This window comes from Nylanderia fulva, unplaced genomic scaffold (genome assembly GCF_048542155.1).
Source record: "Nylanderia fulva isolate GAGA-0341 unplaced genomic scaffold, ASM4854215v1 Scaffold87, whole genome shotgun sequence".
Taxonomy (NCBI): Eukaryota; Metazoa; Arthropoda; class Insecta; order Hymenoptera; family Formicidae; genus Nylanderia; species Nylanderia fulva.
Window position 1 is genome coordinate 208254 of NW_028190993.1, and position 25966 is coordinate 234219.

Here is a 25966-nt window from a genome sequence, read left to right on the forward strand (position 1 = left end):
AAAATATTCTTTTAAGAGAACAGACATAGGTATAACAGAAATAAAGACTAAAATGACGATTATAAATTCTTTGAATCTCCCTGATGCATTGTTTATGACTTTTCAAATTTCCCAATTTTATTGTTTTCTTCTCCAAAAAAGGTTCTTTTAAAAGAAAACACAGGTAAATCTTTTTTATTGATTTCATCTGTTTATGGCAAAAAGATATGTTGGAAAGAGAAAATTAAGATGACGATTTTAAGATTTGTAAATTTTTTAAACAATATTACATTTTGAATAATTTTTTGAAAAATATTTAAATAATATGTCAAATTAATTACATCGACAATCAAAATAAATGATCAATATTGCAATAAATTAGTTGATTGCAATTGATTGCAGTCACAATGATTAAGTCAATAAAACACAAATTAATGATATTATTTATAATGTTTCATAAATATTTTAATATCATATTATTAATATTTAATTCTTTTAATATTATAATATTATTATTAATATTTACATTTATTTATGATATTTCAATATTTTCGTATTGTTTGAAGTAAGTGCGTAATGTGCAAGGTTTTAAGCAATCATTGTTTTGGCATAACAATGGATCATTGCGATGAATATGCAATACAACAAATATTTACAAAGTACGATATAAAGACGTGTGAAAAGATGCTAAATAAAAATAAAATTCTTACATCAATTTTTTACGTTTTAACATACATACACTTATTAATCAGTTTATGTATATTTACAAACAATTCGAATTTGCTGTGAAAAAAATTGTTTAAATATAATATAAATATATAATATATAATTTTATATACAGTATATCAATATATAATATATAATTTTATATACAGTATATTTCTATATGCTTTCTTGCAATCCGACCTTTGGCGAGAAAACCGATCATTATTATTTTATACACATGCCTGTATCTTTATCGATATATTTATATTCTTCATAAGAAATGTTTCATATTTTGTAATTGTGATAAAGAAATAGTGAATTCCAAGTATTTTTGACACATATCAGATAAAAGAGCAAAAAAATACATATGTAATAGAAAAAAAATGATCATGTACAATTTATAAAAGTCAACAAAATTTGCGTAAAAATAAAACAGTGCTTATTCACTGTCGAGTAAAGATAGAACACGTACAGAAATATTATCGAAATTCGATTAATCAAACATCGTCAGATAATAATACAATGGTAAAAAAAGTAGAATACATGTAAGAAGAGAGTTATATTTTTCGGTATACTTTGTACCGCAAAAATTGATGTAAGAATTTTATTTTTATTTAGCATCTTTTCACACGTCTTTATATCGTACTTTGTAAATATTTGTTGTATTGCATATTCATCGCAATGATCCATTGTTATGCCAAAACAATGATTGCTTAAAACCTTGCACATTACGCACTTACTTCAAACAATATAATTCCAACACAATATATGCACTAGATATAATAAGAAAAACAAAATGTTTTATAAAAATAAAACAGAATTTTATTTATAATTGCTAAAAAATAATCTCTGTTAAAAAATACGAATTATTTGAAGCTATAAGAATTCATTAGTAAAAGATAAAGTTTAAAGTAATTAAAAAATAAAAAAATATAATCTATTTAAAGTAACTAAAGAAATTAATACAATTTATATACATATATTATAATAGTAAAACAGGCATTAAAAATAAAACATTGCACTAATTTAAAATTGTTTTTAATTAAAATGCAAATAATTCGAAAATCGTAAGCATTAAAAATTATAATAAAATTAATTTGGAGCTATTGAAGAAGTGTGTGTATATAACTCTCCGAAAATTTACCTTTTGCACATATATATTTCTCGAAATGTTTAATGTCGTAAGACGATAATAACGTGATGTAATTCCTCTTTTTCTTCTTCTTGACAAACATAATCGTCGACGATTTATTTTAAAAGTAGCGTGCAAAGAGCAGTTACTCGCAGTCGTATTCATTTCGTTCTCGCGTGTGAATTTTTTTTAACATATATTCCTTGATATTCCAGAAAACTCTTCATAATCTCACCGTTTTATTTTATTATTTATTGAATCACTCATCAATGCGATGAGATTGCTCGGAATCATATGTTTGCTGTCATTTTACGGTTGCCTTAATGCGGCATCGATGTCACCGCAAGTGACTTTTGAGCCAAGCACATTCATTAGGAGAATAAGAGGGACTACCTGGAATTGGTTGAACAATACCAAATTCAATTCTAATATTCTAAGTACGGTGAGTTTACTTTCATAAAAACAAAGGTTAAAATCTTCATTATTTCGATTGAATAAATTTTTTCGATGCTGTCGAAAAATGGTTAAAATAATCTTAAGCCACGATTGCCATTTTTTTTTATTAAAAATTGAAATTTTCCGCAAAATTATACATCATCTTCAATAACATGTAAAAAATAATATATTTATATTCTTTTTTTTTAAGAGCCGATTTAATATTTATTTATTAGTATACTGTTCAATAAAATCTTAAATTTTATACTTTCTTCCTATCTTAAAATATGTATAATAATAATATGTGGAATACATATACGCTATTATGTCTCTCACTTTAATAATACTTATAGTAGTCTGCAAAAATAATAAAAAAATAAAGTTACGTATATATACATATTATAATTGTAAAATACATATATATACGTAAAAGTGATTAATTTCAAATGCAGTGATTCAAAAGAATAAAAATAAAAAAGATTGACTAAAAAAGGAAATCTAAAATTGACTTAATTAAAATAATTTTGATTTGACAATTGAAATAAATTTGCAAGAAGAAGTATATGATATTTGTTTTAAATCAATTATTGTAGATTATTATCTTTCTTTTTACTCAATTTTTTCTTTTAGCCAGAGATGATAAAAAAAGAAGGTTATCCCGCGGAATCTTACGTTATAATGACGGAAGATGGCTATCTTTTAACATTACATCGTATCCCAGGTGGCAATGATTCTTTACCTGTATTATTGCAACACGGTTTGTTAAGCAGCTCCGCTGACTGGCTTGTTCTTGGCAAAGACAAAGCATTACGTATGACCATTTAATCGATCATTAAAACGATATATATGTATATCGTCGTTAATAACATTTCTGCCTCAAGAAAAATGCCTGAAGAAATTGGAAATTAACATTATATAATAAGAAATAGTGTATGAACGAAATAAATTATGTGATAAATATTGCAAACAATTTCCTTTTTATTTTAGCTTACCTATTAGCTGATCAAGGATACGATGTTTGGTTGGGCAATTTTCGGGGTAATATTTATTCGAGGAAGCACACTTCTTTATCTACGTCCGATCCAAAATTTTGGGATTTCAGGTATTTGCGTAAAATAAGAATGCATTGAAAATAATATATATTACACATTACTATTATAATAACTCTATTTGGCACAAAACACAAGAACTTATTAAACTTATACATACATATATATATATATATATATATATATATATATATATATATATAATGTTTGCTTGTACATATATTTATATATACAATATTTATTTTAAATACTTATCTTATAATAAATTATTAACTATGTTATATTCAAAGTCTTTTCACAATTTATCTTATTTTTCTACTGTACCGCTCTTTTTGACTGAGTATATTATTTTCTATTTTCAGTAAGTAACGATATATATATTATATTTACATATTTTATATTTATATTAATCACAAATATGTAAATAATTTAAGTCTTGATAGTACACCGAAAAGGATACGCGTCTTGTGCATGGTTTATTTTCAAAGAAAACTTAATTTTCGTTGAAAATGTACGCAGCAACATCCGCGTATGGCTCTTTAAGCCTTTCTTATTTGTGATTTATGTGTAAATAATATTTTATTATATTATATATGTATATACATATTCGATTATACATATATAAATGTATATATGTATATATATATATATATATATATATATATATATATAAACATATTTTATGATAAATCAAATTTTCCATCAGTTTTAATGAGATGGGCATCTACGACATACCCGCGATGATTACATTTATTACTAATATGAGATCGGAACTATTGCATACATACATCGGTCATTCAATGGGTGCAACCAGTTTTTATATAACGGCGTCAAAGCGTCCGGAAATTGCTCAAATGGTGCGAATGATGATCAACCTTGCGCCAGCGGTTTATACAAACCATATGCAAAGTCCAATACGATATTTGGTCTCTTACAAAAAAGAATTACAGGTAAAGTAATATGTGAAGCTATTGTGTTAAATGAAAAGAATTCATTACCACATAATAACTGTTCATAACAATATTTCTTTTTGTCAACAAAAGAAAATTAGGTATATTATGTCTTATTTTTACACTATATATAAAATATGTATGTATATAAACACATCCCTAGAGAATATCATTTAAAAAAAATACTATTCTTAAGGGGATCCTAAACGTTTTGGCCGCAATCTGACGGGTGCTTTGAGAAGTCTTGTTTTTGTCCTTTTTTATCGACAAAATACGAGCTTACAAGGGACCGTAACAAACTGAACAATAGCTACAGCGTAGACAAAATTATCCAAGCATCTTGACTCTCTTTGGATCACTTTCCACCCAAAAACTAGACCGGAAATGAAAGAAATACAAATAATAAGATAATAAAATAATTTTTCTAAAATTTTTTTTTAAATTTTTTTAATTTATTCAAGCATCTTAACTCTGTTTGGATCACTTTTCACCCAAAAACTAAAAAACTAATAAAATAAAAAACGAGGAAGCACGACAGGCATCGAAAAATTAAAAATAAATTATTTTATTATCTTATTATTTATATTTATTTTATTTTCGGTCTAGTTTTTGGATGGAAAGTCCAAACAGAGTTAAGATGCTCGGATAAATTAAAAAAAATTTTAGAAAAATTATTTTATTATCTTATTATTTGTATTTCTTTCATTTCTGGTCTAGTTTTTGGGTGGAAAGTGATGCAAAGAGAGTCAAGATGCTTGGATAATTTTGTCTACGCTGGAGCTATTGTTCAGTTTGTTACGGTCCCTTGTTAGATAAACTATAAATCTATTTTTTGGCTATATGGATTGTTTTTTACCTGAAATTAGAACGCTTTTCGCCCTTTGTTAATATTAATACTTTAATGCGAATACTTATTTAGTCAGCTCTTTTAATTTTTAAAGCCACAATTTCCACTTGATTCCTCTCGACCAATAGAGCTAAACGCGATGTTATTGCGACAATTATGAAGGAAAGAACATTTTTGGAAAGGAATTTGAATCCTATGGTTGGGATCTCAAAAATTCCCCCTGTTCCTTCTCTTAACATCCTTATTAATACTTTATTAAATTAAATTAAATTATTAATACTTTAATTTGTACAGGAAAAATATTTATCAATCTGTATAGTTTCATATTTTTTGATTACAGAATAAGAAATTTATAATTCTGGAATAATGTTTTATAATAAAAATGATTTGAGATTTATTTTTAAAACTATATGTTTATGTTGACGAAACTTGCCCGATTCAATTATTTGAGCGAAATGCGCCGTTGTCTTAATCGAGTATACAAAATTGTAATAAATCATTTTTTTTTATTTAAAAATAATGTTTAAACAGTCCAACATTTTGTATATTTTTTTTACATTTAACTAATGACATTACAAGAACATTAAATTATATAAAACACATATATAATATGTACTTAAATGTATATAAAATCACTAGATTTATAATAAAAATTTGATATACTAATATTAATATAAAATATGGAAAATTAATATTACTAATATTTTTATTAATTAATATTAATTAATTATACTATTAATTAACTAATTTTAAATATTTAAAATTAATAATATTAAAATTATATTATCATTAAAATATAACAAATGCAATGTACTTTTAATATTGATATCATTATCCGGAAAATTTCTTTTTAAAAATGTTTAAACAAATTGATTCTAAATACAAAAATATTACATTTTTAACGCTTTACGTCCTGTTAATTGTGCTACAGCTACTAATAAGAAATATTTGATTGCAGAGAGTAATGGGATTTTTCTTTCACGGCAAACTTTTGCCGGATAATTTCTTGAGATCTATCATAAGAAATAATTGCGATCAAAATAAAAATTTCTGCAACAATGTGATATCTATGATTTTCGGTACCAATCGCGAACAGTTTAATCACGTAAGTAATAATTTTGTGAATGTCGTCATCAAAATACAAGTACATGATGATTAAAGTCGTTTCGTCCCGTGATTTGTATGATCACGCTTCAAATTATAATGTAAATTGAATATTAATATTTTGATCAAATAAATTTTTAATATTTAAAATTGTTAATATTTTTTCATAATAAAAAATTTTGATAATATAAAATATTTTGATAATAGAAATTCTATCAAGTACTTATCGTTTGATTTCGACAATATTCAAATATTGTTAAAAAAATAACAAAAATAAAAATAAATTCCCAGTTATTAATGAAAAATAAAAATATGTTTCTTGCATTTAAAAAAACTATAGTCATCTTATCCTACATGTTATGTTTTTTTTTTTTACTTAGACTCTGCTGCCCGTCATCTTCAGTCACTTTCCGGCCGGTGCCTCGATTAAGACGACGGCGCATTTCGCTCAGATAATTGAATCGGGCGAGTTTCGTCAATATGACTACGGTCGCGCGAAAAATCTCGTGATATACAACTCGGTGGAGCCTCCGAAATATGATCTAGCAAATATCACGATACCAGTTGCTTTGTTCTATTCCGACGATGACAAGGTGATCAGCTCGATGGTAGGTAACGAAAAAATCTGAAAGATTAAGTATTTTATATTTAAAATTTAATTTGTTTTTATAAAAGTTTATATTTTATATTAAAAAATATATTCATGTATAAAAATAAAAAAGCTATATATGTATTATACAATTATATTTTTTTTATTACTTTTTTACTGTTTTTTAAAAATTGATGTTCAAATAAAAATACATATGCAATAGAGATTAATTTGCGTTAAATTGTATATAAAATGAAACAGAAAAGAGTAGTAGTTTTTGTGTAAAATAATACGCGAAAACGATTTTTTAAGGATTTGAAGAGGTTGTCCCATGTATTACCCAACGTAATGGACTTATATCAAATATCGGAGCCCAAATTTAATCATCTGGACTTTTTATGGGCCAACGATGCGCCTCAACTTGTATACGAAAAAATTCTCCAGATCATGAGAGAAGAGAATCCAAATAATATTACAACTACGAAATAATGATACGTCGATAATTAAAATAATAGATAAATGTTACATATCTTTACTAATAAATACGATTTATGACAGTTCAGGAATTATTAATTCAATGAAACATAAATTTATTATACTTTAATATTATTTACAATTTAGAGTAGAACTAATTAGTAAAAATGAGAATTAAGAATAATATTGTAAGGATAGCTACAATATAATACATAAATATAATAAAAGTTAATATAAAGATGAAAAAACATGATAAGTGAATAAATATAATTTAAAGAACAATTTGTGTAAAAATTTTAATACGTTTATTGATCCATTTATTATATTGTGAACACATAATTTTCTTTCGCATTATACAATCTTTTCTGTCAGAAACAGATAAAATAATAAAAGATAAATTTACTTTTGTTTTTTCGTTAAAGAATTTTTTTGACAAACAATAAATCTTTTTGGCTATTTGAAAGATTATAAGAAAAAAGCAAAGAGACTTAGGATCATTTGAGAAAAATTATTTTCCCGAGTTTCTCAGAAATTTTATCGTCTGCAAAAAAAATGTTTAAACCGAAACAAAGGCAAATCTGTCTTTTGTTCATTTTATTTACTCCTGGCGGAAAGATGCAGCGGAAGAAAAGAATAATGATCAATATATTTATTTCAAAAAAAGAAAGTAAAATATAACAACTTCTAAAGAATAATTTATATATGTACAATTTGTAAAGAAACTAATTTTTTAGGACCTTATATTTGTTACACATAAAGAAAGACAGACTTATTTTAAAAGAATTAACGTAAAAGTATTTACAAATTTATTATAATCGTCATTTTGATCTTTATTTTCTCCATATATCTCTGTCACAGACTTAAATATGTAATAAATTGGAAACAAATTTACACATTTTCTTTTAAAGGAATATGTTTTTTTTCTTTTAGGCAGGTCATATAAAAATACGTATTATTTGAAAGACCCCTTTAAGCCAAAGAAATTTTATTGTTTCCGATAAAAAGAAAAATATTAGAAAAAACCTACTTACAAAACATTTATGTTATAAAAATATTTTTTATATTGTATACATAAATAATTTTAAAAATTATTGTAGAATTTTATGTGTTGCACGTAAGTTTTAACTCAGCGAAGAATATCGAAAAAAAGGAATTAATTATGCAATATTTAATTGCGAGAAAATGGAACGGCTTTTTGATCAAATGTGACGTTTGTTGGAGATATATCGAGAAAAGTGAGAAAGAATTTTACATACTTTAAAAAATAGCCCTAAAAATTTAAATTAAAAGAAAAATATACTATTTATAAAATAGTTATTTTAATTTACTACTATATACTATTTACAAAAATTATCGTATTAATACAATATACCAAATCCAGTCAACAATTTTTTTGTGATGTGCATTGAGTAATATTGATAAATAAACAAAAATGTATGGATAATTTTGATACGTAATAACTTTGCAAAAAGATTATACAAACTTATTTTTTTTTTTAATTTGCAAGATAAAATCCACATTTAATAATGATTATAAGATTTGCGAAAATAAATTTATTCTACCCTATGGAGTGTATAAAATTATGCAATTTTTTGGAAATAAAACATGTTTTTACTTTTGAAGAGATGGTGGATGGAGAAAAGAATAAATTCAAAATTTGTTAAATGCCTTTTAAAGTACAGACTGCAAGCTTGATAGCAAAAAAGTTCAAATACGACGATCTTTAACCAACAATTTTTATGCTTATTTAAAAAGTTATGAGACATTTTGACATAAAATTACTTATATTTAATTACTTATATTTTTTATATTTATTATAAATTATCTAAATATACATAGGTATATATTTTTTCGAAATATACATATACAATATATTTTGTCTTTTTGGGACACTCTGTATATATAATATATACATATATACACCCAGTAAACAAAAAATCATTGCTATATTATAATGATTTTCACTAACATAATAATGTTGTCAAGTATGTAGTTTTTAACATTGTATGCAACATCATTATGAACAAACTTTGACATCGATTTAAAGGTTTCGATAATGTTGAAATAACATTTTCTAAGTCTTTATTAACGTTTTTAAAATATTTTATTAATATTTTCAGAGCAATGTTATTAAAAAACATTTATAAAACATCATTAAAAATATTTTTTTAAATATTTATACGTTTATTAAATATTATAAACATATTTATAAAACATTATATCCTAATGTTTAGAAAATTTATATAAAATCAACATTTTAAAATGTTGATTAAATATGTATTTCTTGCTTACTAAGCAATCATATATTATATTAAATATTATATGAAATGTGGACTTTCTTCCCCTAGACAGTAAAAAAAAATACATTAACAATTTATATGCAATTCAGAATCTCAGCAAACATTATTTTTAATTAGTTAAAACGCATCTAAAGGCTATCACGTGATCTGTTGAGTGTAAGATGAGAATAAGAAATATATTCCTCTATAAATACATTATGATGAGTGCCCGTAACAAGTGGTAACAAGGTTAAACGAGCGAATATTCAAGAGTAGGTCTGTGCAAAAGTGTTGGTGTGTCGTGTGCAGTAGATTTAATATTTATTTATTATTTAATTATAGTATTTGCATAAATGAGAATTTCACAAATAATATGTATAGTACAAAATGTATTATGCCGTGAACAAACATGTTTTTTAGTTTTGTTTTTTATATTTTTATATTAATCTGTGCTTCATGTTTTCTTCAGATTTAGTAGAACAAAATTATCGAATTATATATCAAAGTTATATAATTAAACTCCATTGATAGCTAAAAAGAATCACATATATCAGCTTTATGTAAGATGAAATTTTTTAAATAAGTATTGATATATTTTTAAAGACAACTCAGATAAAAATTGTGTAAAAAATTACTAATCATAGAATCGCCGCTTACATGTTTATTGAACTCAAACTAATCTTACAGATTATAGTAAGATGCCCAATGATAAGAAAAAATATAAAGAATGTATTATATAAATAAGATAAAGTTAAATTGTTAGTTTTCTAAAAAATATAATTGATAAAGAAAAATATGATTGATATAATCAAGATTGATATAATCATTTAGAATCTGGCTGAGATGATTTTATTACAAATTCGATAAAAAGAAGTATAAACTACTCTAACATATTTTTTAGCTATTGCGAGAATAAATATACATGTAAAGCCCAAATTAATTGGTGGAAAAAAAAGTATTGTAGTTTATGCCAAATTTATTAAAGACCAATCAATTGGTGTTAAAAAACAGTTGCTTATAAAAGAAGTATGCAGCTGCATGTTGAATATTACATATTCTTTTTAAAACAATTATCTGTTTGCTTTATACTAATTGATTGATCTTATTATACTGTGCAGAAAAATATTAAGGCATGATTATCGAAAATTGAATATTTTATATTTTATGTCAAAAAATTATTAGCTTCAAATCTTTATAACTCAAAGAGTACTCCATGAAAAAATACATTATTATAAGGGTTCGGAAAGCTGTTGAGATAACCTACAAGAATATGTGATGAAAAATAGGTAGTTCCATTTAAGAAATTGAAATTGATCTTCACATGATTTTTAAATGACATTTCAAGGTCAAATCAATGCGCACCATCTTATGTTCCCCTCAAAATCATACAATTTTTGTCTAAAACGTTTTTCTCTAAAATTCTTAGTTTTGGAAAGAAAAGGGATGTAATGGTTTGAGACATCCGGTATTTACGCTATGTATGTAAGACGTCGTGTTTTTCAAATGCTAATTATAATTTATATACATATATCGTACATATATATGTATATGTATGTATATGTACGTACATATATATTTTTCATTGTCCTGATCAGATGACTAATGAAGCGATAATGCTTCTTCTCTCGTTTCTTCTTCCCCTCTCAGACTGATAAAACATAATCAAACAAAAAGTGATTCATTCTAATACAAAGCAGCATGTGAAGAGCAGCTCTGGACAGTTGTCTTCAATTGTTCGGATCGCTCTCGTGTTTTTTGCTTTTTTTCTGAAGTCTTCGGAAAATTCTACAGTGTTTTTATTTTTTTTTTTTTTTAATAATTTATTGAATCGACGATGAAATTGACCGTGATCGTTTGTCTGCTAATGTTCTACAGTTTTTCCGATGCAGCGCTTGCAAATATGTTAACATTAAATGGGTTCGTCAAAAAAATACCATTTATTAGCAAATGGAATCAGTCGAACGACACTTATTACAATCCCGATATCGATCTGAATACGGTAAGCACGTTTTTATTCATTCATAAAAAATTAAAATCTTTATTAAAATATTTCAATTATATAGCTTAAATTTCTTAACGTTGTCAAAAAATAATTTTGCTTTGATTCACAATTAAAATATAAATTTCACGAAAATTTTACATTTTTGTTATAATTAGATTTACATTGATAGTCATATAAGTTTGTTTTTTAAAATCAATTTAATAATCAATTATTAATATTTTTTAATTGTTATTAAATTCTTTATATATATATATATATATATATATAATATATATTTATAGTATATTTTACATATCTATTTTTTCAAGACAAAATTAAATATATATTTATATATAAGTATTATGATTATGATATAATCATATTAAGATAATTTAACTGATTCTAGAGATAAATATAAAAAAGTAAGAATTTTCTATAATAAGTCACCCAGAAAGAAATAATTTCTATCAAATTTTATACTTTACTCAATCAAATGGACCCCCGCACAAATTTTAATTAAATAATTAATACTTAATTTTTATTTTATTTTAATTTTTTTAACAATTACTTTTTATATTAATTATATATCGATATTTAATACATATTTCTGCATATTTAATGCAAAAACTTGCTCCATTATTTACACAATAAATACAATTTTAGATGAACTTTTGAGAATGCTTCCTTTATCGACTTTTCTTTTAGCTGGAAATAATAAGGAGAACTGGTTATCCCGCAGAAGCTCATGTTATAACGACGGAGGACGGTTATCTCTTGACATTACATCGCATCCCAGGTGGTAATGATTCTTTACCTGTCTTATTGCAACACGGTCTCTTATGCACCTCCGCCGACTGGGTCATTCTTGGCAAAGGCAAAGCACTAGGTACAATTCTAATAAATATTCTCAGATAATACTGTTGATTATTCTTCTATTGAAGAAAGAGCTATTTCCTTTAAACAGTAAATATGTCAAAATAAACTTTCAAATAAATTTTTAATTATAATGTAACTTTTAATGTATCTCACTTTTCGAAGAATTTTAAAATTTATTTTATGATGTATGTATATAATATATATAAATATGTGCGTGTATTTAATATTTTTTAATAATTGATTAAGATAATGAATTAATTTATAATGAATTTTTATATTATTATCCGATAAATGAAATAATTTATTTTAAATATATGTATAATTTAAAATGTAATACATATTTAAAAATTCTATATATATGTTATAAAATAATTTCCAAAATGTTTTAAATTATCAATATATAATATATCATATAATAATTTTTTAAATAACATATATTACATAAATAATATATAAAAATTATTTATTAATATTATCGGGTAATAATGAACATTATAGATTGTCTTAATCTGTTATTAAAAAAATATTATCATGTGAAAATATTATAAAGAATTAAAATGTACATATGTAACAAAATATAAATTATTTAATAACAGATACAAATAATGCAATAAGTATTGCAAAATTATTTTTTTATTACAGCTTATCTATTGGCGGATCAGGGATATGATGTTTGGTTGGGCAATTTTCGTGGTAATACTTACTCGAGGGCGCATATTTCTCTATCTCCATCAAATTCGACATTTTGGGATTTCAGGTACATAAAATAAAAATATTAAAAAAATATAATAAAATAAAAATAATAATAATAATAAAATATACTTTGAAAATAATGCATTTGTAACGCGATAAAATTAAATTGGCATTAAACAACAGTAAATTTATATGCTAAACTTGGACAATATAAATACTTATATATATATATATATTTTTTTTTTCTTATATACTTTTATACATATATGTATATATTTTTAATTTCCAAAATTAAATGCTGTATGGTATGTCATACACATACACGCAATAGTTTTTTAAACAGCACTTATACCTAGAAACTTTATCTATAATATAAATATATGTAAGGTATCTTATATAGATAAGATACTGATTATATTCTAATATAAGTGTATAAAGTTTCTATCTTGGTAGTATATAGACTACAGCTATATTTTTTGTCAAACAATAAGCATATTTTTCCTTTACTTTCCGAAAATGCATTATTTTCGAGATATCTCATGTCTGTGTCAGAATTAAAATAAAACTTTTAACACAAAAAATCGGGGGTGAGTACTTTTCGAAACTTCATCGGGGTCTTCCGTCTCTTATTTTGTTATTTGTGCGTAATAGAACTTGTAGGCAATAATTTTTGTTCAAAAATCAAGAATAGCAAATGTATTATTGATTTAAAAAATGAGATATCTCGATTATTTATTTCCATAAATTTTGTCAAAGTAGAAAAATGTTTATTACTTCTTTAGAAAAAAAGAAATGCAAAAATACCTTATAAATTCTGTATACGTGCATGTTTCATACATTATATATACATGCAACAATTATAATTTATACTTTATATATTTGATGAGAATATTTTTCAATAGTTTTCATGAGATGGGCATCTACGATTTATCCGCGATGATTAAATTTATCACGAATATGAGATCTCAACCATTGCACACGTACATTGGTCATTCGATGGGCACAAGCAGTTTTTATGTAATGGCGTCAGAGCGTCCGGAAATCGCACAAAAGGTGCAAATAATGATTAGTTTGGCGCCAGCGGCTTTTATAGATCATATGAAGAGTCCGATAAAATATCTCATTCCTCTCTCGAAACTAAAGGTACGTAACGGTAAAGGTAAAGTAACATATACAAATACCGTTAAAAATAATTCATTATTACGAAATAATTATTAGAATAACATTCATTGTCAAAACAAAAAAAATGTTATTTTATGTATTCTTTTTATAATATATATCTATTACACACAAAATCGCATAAATGGTGCAAAAAGTAAATATTTTTTAATTGTACAAGTTACATTTAAAATTATATAATTTGTGTTATACAAATCATATAAAACATATACACACTTATATAAAATTATATAAAGTTATATAAAATATATACACACACTCATATAAAATTTATATTTTTAAATACATTTTCCTATTTTATTACTATTAAATTTTTTATTATTAATAATATTATAAAAGTGATATCATTTCTATATTAATGTTCCTATTGATATGAAGCATACAAAAATTTTAATAATATTGAATCTTATAATATCTTAATAAAAAAATTCTTTTTTTAAACATTGTAAATAAATTTTTTCAATCTCCAAAATTTTGTAAATAATAAATAAAAATGAGATTTTCTCAGTTTTTTCATAAATTCGTAAATGCAGAATTATCTTGTTTTGCACTTTTTATTCTATGCAATTCCTGACGTATTAATTGACTATTTCAATTTGTTTTCAATATGTAAAAGCTTATAACGTTTATAAATTAAATACAAATATTTTCCTTTTACATTTATATTTTATGTATTCTGTTGGTACATATATTCTTAATCTTCAATTTAAAAAACCAGATGTTTTTTTAGAGATAAAATTAACATCGAAGCAACTCATTAGAAATTACCATACATTATCCCATTTAAAAAAAATGCTTAAGTATTCCCAAAAAATACTGCCACAAAACGTGAACTTCAGCAGAATTTTATACAAATTAGAGATCTTTGATTGCAGATGCTGCTGCGATATTTTTTTCACGACGAGGTTCTGCCGCAGAATTTTTTCCTGAAGTTTCTCACAAAATACGGTTGCAACAAGTATACCATCGAGAAGAAAATCTGCGCCAACATAATATTTATGATATGCGGTTACGATCGCGAGCAGTTTGACTACGTGAGTAATGATTCCCGATCGAAACCTCCTGATTGGACTTCACATACACGTCCTTGTTCCCTGTTTAGAATCTACTGCCTGTCATTCTGAATCACGATCCGGCCGGAACCTCATCCAAGACGCTTCTGCATTTCGGTCAGGAGCTGAAATCGGGCAGATTTTGCCAATATGATTACGGTCGTGAGAAAAATCTGTTAAAGTATCATTCACCGGTACCTCCGAACTACAATCTGGCAAATATCACGGTACCAATCGCATTGATCTACGGTTCTGGCGACTGGATAATTAATATCGCGGTGAGTAGCTAAAGAATGCATGAGCGGATAAATCACGTAGGAGAGAAACAGAGGAAGAAGCATGCATTAATTCGATCTGATGGTACTATCAAGTCAAGCTTCGTACATATAAAATTAAAAAAAAAACATTTTTTAGATTTAGAGAAAAAATATGTGTATGTGGGAAAAAGATATTGATTCACGCGAATTGTTTATAGAGTCAAGTTTTATACATAAAATTGTGGAAAAATATTTAAAAGAAAGTAAATAAAATTTAGAAAATAATAAATTATTCTTGTCGATAAAAATGTGAAAATTTTGCGATAATATAGTTATTTTATCTGTCATTTTTTAAGGATGTAAAGAGGCTCTCTCAGGCGTTGCCTAATGTAGTGGATATTTACGAAGTACCGTGGCCGAAATTTAATCATGTGGATTTTTTGTGGGCCAAGGATGCGCCCAAACTCATATATGACAAAATACTCAAGCTTATAGAGAGAAAAAATGTGAATAATGTTACATCGACATTACGTCGGTAATCAAAATAAATAATAAATATTGCACAATAAATGCTTATAAAAAATCTCTGTTTAAATGCCAATTATTTGAAGTCATAATCATTAAAAGATACAATCAAAACATGTTTTAAGCTATTTTTTACAGAACAAAATTGATCACAAACATTTCAAGAAAATATTCGTCAAATAATTATTAACATTTACGTTTTGATATGATTGCATGTACAATTTGTTCGAAATACAATGAAATTATTTCTAAAAATGTTATCTCAAAGTATACATCGAGAAATGTTAAAACTTTCAGCTGGGTGCGTACATTACGTTCTATTTCCTTACTGTTACTTCTGATCGTGAGTTTCACGATACGGTTATTGATGCTACCGTTGACAGGAAGATTTAACTGTATTTCGTTAATTAAATATCGAGCACATTCGTTGACATTAATTGAAATAAAATTTAGGTGATTTAAATTAGCGTTCACACAATCAACTATATTTTCTACACCTTGAAAAGTCGTTCTCTGCATGACTATCGCAATGTTGTAAGTTTTACGTTTCGAAGGATGCGAAATGTATCATATCAAGAAGAAAGACGTACATTGTAATCTGTTTTTTGATCATCTTCAGCGCAATTAAATACTAAAACAAAATAATAACACATTTTACGTCATCTAAATATTGAAAGATTTTAAAATGCTAATTTCAAAGTATCAAACAATGTAATAAAATTTTTTAAAAATGTCAAATTTCTCAAAAATGTCAAGTACCCCGCCCCCTGTCCTTAATTTGATTGCACGGTTCAAAGAACATTAAAAATCTTTATAACTTTTATTTCAAACATTTTTTTATATCTTATACTGTTTCGACGGTATTAGCTCAAAAATAAAAAAATACAATTTTTTTCAAGAGGGTGTTTTACCCCTTAAATGTCGAGATACGCAGCTAAAAAAATACAGGTCTAATATTTTTCAATGCTCTAAACTCTAAAACATATTCCAAGTTCATTAAAATCGGTGAGGATCACTTCCGACCGTTCCCTTGTAAGAGTTATCTAATATTATTAATTATTAGAATATCTTGTCAGAAACAAAATTTCAGCTGTAATAAATCATTGGAACGTTACGAGATAAAGAGTGACAAGGGATACAAAAACGGACATTATTTCTCATTGTGAACAAGATGTAGCATATAAATCAATCAAACTATCTCAAGCACACAAATTGAAATCATTCTCAGGTTAATATTTAATTTTATTAATATAGATTTTTATACATGGTATATGTTTTATTGTTTACCGTATATGGTTATCGTTAAATAATAGAGTTATAAAACGAGATATAAAATATATTGCTTTGTCTGCTACTACCTTTAGTATTATTATGTATATTCTTGACGTAAAATTTAATTATAATTTAAAATTTTTTCAAGATTGTACAATTTCTACAATAAGGCAAGAAGATTGATATTTCGATGATGTATCTTCCAAGCTGTATTTAAGCCTCAGTCAGAATTGAACGAAAAGACGTCGAATCGATATCGATTCGACCAATTTGACATCAATTTGACGTCGATTCGACGCCGATTTAACTATTATTTCTAACTGGGACATTTTTTTTTCTAATTTTAGATGGCCCAATGGCAAAAAATATTACGATAAGATATCTAAATATGAAATATATGAGCTAAATCTAAAAGATATTTTGGAATTTGAGGAGAAATCTTTAGTAAAATATTAAATTTTTAACAAAATTTTCAATATAAATTCTTTTTTGTCTGAAAATCTTTAACATAAAAATATTTAATTTTTAAAAAATTCTTGTTACGTACGATTTTTATATATTCAAATATATTCGTGCCGAACTCACATACGTCCACTATCACAAGACATACACACCAACAAGAACATTTGATTAAAAGCTGATTGTGGGCAGCGCAACGTAGCGCTCGTCAGCTGATCGGTAGCGGTGCGCTAACCAGGCGCTCATCAGCTGATCGGTAGTTGCGAACTAACCAGGCGCTCATCGGGTGATCGGTGCTACAGGCGCTCATCAGCTGATCAGCGCTATTCGGTGTACGCTAGCACGAGCATGCGACCGCCGCGGGTCGGTTTTTGGTGCGCAAATAAGCTTTTTTCGCCGTACTTATTTCATACTATGAGTAATATTAAAATTTAAATACGCGTACGCTCTTTACGCTAATTTTTTGTTTTTAAAAACGTCCCGGATTAGACTTTCTTTCATTTACGAGATTGTACGTAAACGGTGAATATCGCGTTCATTTTCGGGAAATGGATGTGCGCTGGAAACATCCTTGGACGTCGATCGTCTGCAGGCCTACGGGATGTGGAAAAACGATTTTCGTGAAAACATTTCTTCGTTATTTGTCCGACGTGTCCGATGCTCGATTCGAGAGAATTTTATTTTATTACGCCGAGTGGCAAGATGCCTATCAACGCCTGCAATGCGATGAAAATGAAAGAGAAAAGAAGAGTAGTGTAAGAAAAAAGAACGTATATGCAAATAACGTTCCGATAAACTCGAAGAAAAATATAATCGAATTTCACGAGGGTTTACCGCGCCCGGAAGATTATTCTTACGATCCACTCACCCCGAAATTAGTGATAATCGACGATCTTATGAGAGAGTCGTCATCGTGCGATGTTATCGTAGATCTGTTTACTAAAGGAAGTCATCATAAGAATCTCAGTGATATTCTCATTTCGCAAAATTTCTTCCATCAGGGACGCGGACAACGCGACATATCTCTCAATGCGAATTACATAGTAGTTTTCAAAAATCCACGCGATCGCGCGCAAATTCGGCATTTAGCGCGTCAAGTATATCCGGACGATCCTAAGTTTATGGAAGAAGCGTACTACGACGCTACCTAGAAGCCTCACCGGTATTTATTGCTCCATTTAAAACAATCGACTCCAGATGAATATCGATTTCGGACGTGTATCTTTCCCAACTAAGTAGATCGATCAAAAGAGGCAGAGGCGTATAAAAGAATCGTATTCATACACGACTTGTCACTCGTGCAATTACTCTGCGATGGTAAAAAAAGAAAAAAAATCGCAACCGGCATCATCGTCGTCGAAGAATTCATCCGACGGCGCGGTAAAAATCGCTAGACGATCTATCGGCGAAAGAAACACGAATCTTTTGAAAACTTTATGTTATCTGAAAAAAAAACCAAACAACAGCGTTTTTACGCACCGTCGATAATAATCTCATAAAGTGTATTCAAGAGTGCGTTTTCAATACTCTTAAAGGTAACCGCTTGCAACGGCGGAAAAAGCTTATTCGCGCTCTGGGGGCCAACCCGCGGCGGTCGCATGCTCGTGCTAACGTACACCGAATAGCGCCGATCAGCTGATGAGCGCCTGTAGCACCGATCAGCCGATGAGCGCCTGGTTAGTTCGCAACTACCGATCAGCTGATGAGCGCCTGGTTAGCGCACCGCTACCGATCAGCTGACGAGCGCTACGTTGCGCTGCCCACAATCAGCTTTTAATCAAATGTTCTTGTTGGTGTGTATGTCTTGTGATAGTGGACGTATGTGAGTTCGGCACGAATATATTTGAATATATAAAAATCGTACGTAACAAGAATTTTTTAAAAATTAAATATTTTTATGTTAAAAATTTTCAGACAAAAAAGAATTTATATTAAAAATTTTGTTAAAAACTTAATATTTTACTAAAGATTTCTCCTCAAATTCCAAAATATCTTTTAGATTTAGCTCATATATTTCATATTTAGATATCTTATCGTAATATTTTTTGCCATTGGGCCATCTAAAATTAGAAGAAAAAATGTCCGAGTTAGAAATAATAGTTAAATCGGCGTCGAATCGACCTCGAATTGATGTCAAATTGTTCGAATCGATATCGATTCGACGTCTTTTCGTTCAATTCTGACTGAGGCTTAAATACAGCTTAGAAGATACATCATCGAAATATCAATTTTCTTGCCTTATTGTAGAAATTGTACAATCTTGAAAAAATTTTAAATTATAATTAAATTTTACATCAAGAATATACATAATAATACTAAAGGTAGTAGCAGATAAAGCAATATATTTTATATCTCGTTTTATAATTCTATTATTTAACGATAACCATATACTATTACTTTTACATTCTATATTTATGAAATGATATTTTACAAATTTATTGGAATAATAATAACAATAAAAAAAACATTTCAATATAAATATACTAATTAGAAATCTAATTTATTTATTATTTATGATCGTTTTGATCCTATCATCGGACCATTCGGTTGAAATAGAAAAAAGAATAACACGATAAAAAACAACGATAACTTATATTATTATTTATATTAAATAATAGCAAAAAAAGATATGGTTCACGCTGTATCAGCCTACTGCGAATGTACGTGCGCGAAGACGATAAAATTTAATTTTTTGCCGTCTTACACATGTGCACAAAGCACGAAATTTCCTTAGCCGTTGCTAAGACTTATTGAGGAACAATAGAGATTTCAAATACGAGATTTCCATTAGTATAAGAAACCATTATGATTGACGTTATTATCAAATAAACAATATATTAATTATTTGGTCGTGTTTATTATATATTATGTAACAAAAAATAAAATAAAAAATTAACAAACCAAACATGCGAAACTAAAAGTATATTGTATTTCAAAGTTTATCTCTCTTTTATTATATATAATATTATATTTTTGTATTATATAAGTATTAATATTTTACTTAAATTATATTTATTTATTGCATTATAAAAGTCTATCAAAAAGGAACTAATAAGATTTATCAATGTGTAGAAAATAGGAAAAGCAAGAGAAATTATTTATAAGAAAATTTACTTTACCTACATAGAATTAAAATATACCCGTGTTTGTATTATTTATTACACTCGTCTATAATCTGTGCATGTTTTAATGCAATATAATTTTTTAAATTATTATTTAATATTTTATATTTATATTTTTAATTATATTTATTACATTTATGTGTAGTATTTATATATATTATATTTTGATATATTTAATTTTTATATTAATTATATATATATAAATTTAATTATTATGAGGAGTATATATAGTTTCTTAAAAATGTACGCCATTAAGCAACAGGTCAATTACAAAAAATTAAATTACAATAATATTCATAAAGAAGCAATTACCTCTGCGAAAACTTTTTATGTATAAGCTTTACGAAACCGGCTGCTTTCCGGAATTGCTGGCACGTGCATCGAAAATTGATAATATCCTCAATACTTATGTTACCGTACTCAAGAATAATGGTTATCATCTCTTCAGGTAAGCACGTTATCGAAGCCATTGCACTATTTCTGTATAATTAAATTCTTGTGTGATAACGTATATGTGAAAAAAATACCGTAATACTGATCTCATTCGTTTGCGATTTCAGAAAGCACGAATTCATGTCTTGAGTGTATTCCAGAATATTCCCACACCCAAATGTTCACTCTTTTCATTTAAACCTAAATTGCAAACCCATAGCCTCGAAAGAACTATTGTATTTTTTCTCACTATGCAGTTGTCCGGTGACTGAGCGTATGAAAGAAAAACACGAAAATGGGAAAAACATAAAAGATTTCATATCCGCCCTTAAGATAGAAAAAGATAGAGAATACCAGAATGTCTCGTAGTACATTATTGTAATCGTAGATTCTAAAATATAAAATATATATACAAATAATTAAAACAAAAATGTTTGAAATGATTGTGATACTGAGATGCAAATCTCGAGGGCAAATCAAAATAGAATACTTATTTCTTGTACATTATAATATAATTGTATAAAATAAATTTTTGTATGCGCGTAATAAATATTGAATCAGTTAAATATATATTTATTGTTATACAAATATTAAAAAGCACATTTGCACAACGTGATTGATATCTTCGCTAAGAAATTTTCTTCAGTTTAATAACTACTATCTATCTATTCAGTTTTGATATTTTGAAACACTCTGTTTAATGTAAATAAAATTAAATGAAATTTTGAGTGATATTTGAAAATTTTTTAAAATAAAATTAATGTGATAAAATATATTTATGAAAAATATCACATTTAGAAGAATCGTTTTTGCAATTGAATATTTGATTATTTCTTTTTTTGACCTCACTCGCAACAATAAAGTTTACTTGCGACATTTAAGTGTCTAAGAGAATGAAATGTTCTTAAATTAAACATATATGTATTTATATGTAACAATCATTTTCGCAAGTTTTTATTTTTTTACAAAGGTTTTTTTGTTTGAAACATAATTATTTTCTCAAGTTTTTATTTTTTTTACAAAATTTTTTTTGTTTGAAACATTAAGATTTATTAACTCCAGAGTTGGGAACGCGCGTTACTTCATAAAAGTAACTCGTTACCGTTACCGTTATTTTTTGTAAAAAGTAACTTGTTATCGTTACCATTACTGATTTTAAATAGTAACTCGTTACCGTTACCGTTACTCAAGAAGTAACGAATCGTTCCTATTTTTGTTACTTTGTTTAAAATGTTTATTTATTGAAACAATCGATATAGTGAAAGAGGCCAGTATAACGAGCATTAAATAGAATGTTAGAATCAGAAATTTATTTAATATATTCTACAAGCATTGTTAAATCGAAAAAATATTAATCGAATCGGACAAACCGTAAATTTACCGAATCTTACATAAAAAAATTATCTAATGCTTATTTATTATATACTATACATTTAATATTAAATTAATATAATTAAAATATTAATATATTCATAAGAGCGAAATTAAAATAATACAAAAAAATTTATATTTTGTAACGTATTAATTTATAATATTACAAATATACTCTATAATTATAATATAGTACTTAAATATAATAAATATAATGTAATACATATAATATAAAATATAAAATATAAATTCAAATCTCGCATATAAAATACATAAACATTAATTTAAATTATTTTTCTTATTATTAATAAACTTTACTAAAGTTCAAACTTAAAAATAAAAACATTTTACCAAAATGTTTTATTTACTTTTAAAAGCAATAGATGTTCCATGGAATCATCATTTAGATTGCATCTTTGCGGCTTTAATATGTTACCGCTAACGTTAAATAATCTTTCGACTGATGCATTACTTGGCAGTGCAGTGTTGTAATTAATGAAGTTTTAAGTTTAGGAAAATTGTGTAACATTTCAACATTACACGATTTTGATTTTAAATATTGTTGTAGCTCTTCTTCGTTCATCCATTTGTTCGTGAAACTAAAAAAAATTATCTTAATTATCGTCAGTTTTTTCTATGTTTACAGTAATTTCATCGGGTTGAATTCCTAATAATTCTTCTAAATATAGTTTTCGGCTATTTTTCTCTTTTCTCCGATCAACCAATTTAACTCTATTACATAGAGGCCGCATTAAGCAGAACCAATTTAACTTTATTACATAGAGGCCGCATTAAGCAGAACGACTGATGAGTTGCCTTTGTCATCTTATCAACACTATAACACTCGACATAGATTTGTTGGTTTTAAAAGTAAAAATCAATCACGTTCGATTGTTACTCGCTACTAAGCGGTTTGTTTTGCCGTGTAAAGTAACGATAAAAGTAACGTTAAAATCGTTAGCGTTAGCGAAAAATTGTAGCGACGTTATTGTTATCGTTACAGATATAATAAAAAGTGACGTCGTTACCCCTTTGTTACTAAAAAAAAGTAACGGTAACGGCGTTACAAGTAACGCGTTACTTCCCAACTCTGAATAACTCAAAGAATTTGACTCAACGAGGTAATTTTTAGGCATATTTGTGTAAGATCCTTCGGAACCTTCGGGAATTTTCTTTCTTTCCGGTAATAATAAGATTTCTTTCATTCTTTTTCAGGTATTGCACACTGGTGTCAGACCTGTCGTGTAAAATAAATGGCTTTTATTTAGAGAAAGCAAATGTAAATCTGTCTCTTGTCAATTATATACATATACCTCCGGCAAAGATGTTGAGTAAAAAAGGGACTAAAATTTTGATTATAATTTAAAGGATAAGATTTTGATTTTTATGATCAGTGGAATCTCTCAATTTCTTCGTTGTCGTAAAAATATATTTTTTCCTTCCTAAAATCTTGCTTATTATTTACAGAAATGGAAAGAGTTAACAAAAAAATTAGAATTATTTGATATTATTTTGTTTTTTTATCTATGTGTTAATTTTTTCATTTGGCATGTGCGAATAAGGTGATTTTTAATAGTGTGTAAGACGACGAAAGGCTGAATTAATAATTTCTAAGATAATTATGAATTTTATATTTAATATAAAAGAAATGTACTTGGAAAATATAAAATAAAATATAAATATATATAAAATATATATTAAAACTATAAATATTTCTTACACATATTCATTAAAAAGGTTTAAACTCTGAATACATTATACGCTATTATTTTTTTTAATAAGATTTTACAAAATACTTCATAAAATCAATGATTAAAATAAACTTTATAAATTTATACAAAATTTTTTCACCAATAATATTATATTTATTAATATAAAAAAGTATTATTAACAATAAAGAAATTTGTAATATCAACACGAAACATTGAATAATTATGGTTGAAAGTTGTTTAGATAAAAAAATCTATATTAATAAAATTAAATATTAACCTGAGAATGATTTCAATTTGTGTGCTTGAGATAGTTTGATTGATTTATATGCTACATCTTGTTCACAATCAGAAATAATGTCCGTTTTTGTATCCCTTGTCACTCTTCATCTTGTATCGTTTCAATGATTTATTACAGCTGAAATTTTGTTTCTGACAAGATATTCTAATAATTAATAATATTAGATAACTCTTACAAGGGAACGGTCGGAAGTGACCTTCACCGATTTTAATGAACTTGGAGTATGTTTTAGAGCATTGAAAAATATTAGACCTGTATTTTTTTAGCTGCGTATCTCGACATTTAAGGGGTAAAACACCCTCTTGAAAAAAATTGAATTTTTATATTTCTAATACCGTCGAAACAGTACAAAATATAAAATATGTTTGAAATAAAAGTTATAATGGTTTTTAATGTTCTTTGAACCGTGCAATCAAATTAAGGAGAGGGGACGGAGGACTTGACAATTTTGAGACATTTGACATTTTTTAAGAATTTCATTACATTGTTTGATACTTTGAAATTAGCATTTTAAAATCTTTCAATATTTAGATGACGTAAAAAAACTCATATTAAATTTAATTAGCAATTTTAATTGTGTTATTATTTTGTTTTAGTATTTAATTGCGCTAAAGATGATAAAAAAAAACAGATTACAATGTACGTCTTTCTTCTTGATATGTTACATTTATAATGAGTATTATATATCAAACAGAAGGGCGTACATTGAATTTACAGTACATACTTGTTAATCTCTTAATTACTGTGTTTGCGCTTTCAGATAGCTCCTTGTTTATCATATTTGATATTGTTTTTTTCTTGAATTATAGCGGCATCGCGTGGAAAAAGTCTTGCCATCATTTTATTTGGTACGTAATGCGTGCCTTTGAATGTACAAAAATAATGACCTATTTCGCTATTTTCGACCCATCCAGTTGTTAAAGTCAGACCGTCTAAATTAGAAATAAAAAATGTAAATAAAAAATAAATCAATGATAACTACGATTAAGTAATAAAGTGAAACGAGAAATAATAAAATTTAGTAAATATATTGTAACACATATATAATAAATAGATGTGATAAATAAAATAAACAGAATAACTAAATTCATAAAGGGATTAGAATAAACTAGAAGAAATAATAAAATATTTTTATAAATTGAGTTTGAAAAAGAGACGAGGCTGTAAATTAATAAATATCTATTTCTAAAAAAG

The 25966-nt window shown here is 26.3% G+C and overlaps 2 protein-coding genes across 2 annotated transcripts; both read left to right on the forward strand.

Annotated features, from left to right (window-relative positions):
• Window positions 1-1785: 1785 nt before the first annotated feature.
• LOC146719773 (lipase 1-like) lies at window positions 1786-7347 on the forward strand. Its single transcript, XM_085489541.1, has 7 exons — window positions 1786-2258; window positions 2882-3062; window positions 3239-3353; window positions 4007-4250; window positions 6056-6202; window positions 6582-6809; window positions 7103-7347. Exons 1-7 carry the CDS (start codon window positions 2091-2093, stop codon window positions 7277-7279), a joined length of 1260 nt encoding a protein of 419 aa, XP_085345667.1. The 5' UTR covers window positions 1786-2090; the 3' UTR covers window positions 7280-7347.
• Window positions 7348-11218: 3871 nt separating this feature from the next.
• On the forward strand, window positions 11219-16361 carry LOC114944712 (lipase 3-like). The gene is made up of 7 exons (XM_085489539.1): window positions 11219-11542; window positions 12230-12410; window positions 13043-13157; window positions 13996-14236; window positions 15148-15306; window positions 15375-15602; window positions 15938-16361. Exons 1-7 carry the CDS (start codon window positions 11378-11380, stop codon window positions 16118-16120), a joined length of 1272 nt encoding a protein of 423 aa, XP_085345665.1. The 5' UTR covers window positions 11219-11377; the 3' UTR covers window positions 16121-16361.
• The last annotated feature ends 9605 nt before the right edge of the window (window positions 16362-25966 follow it).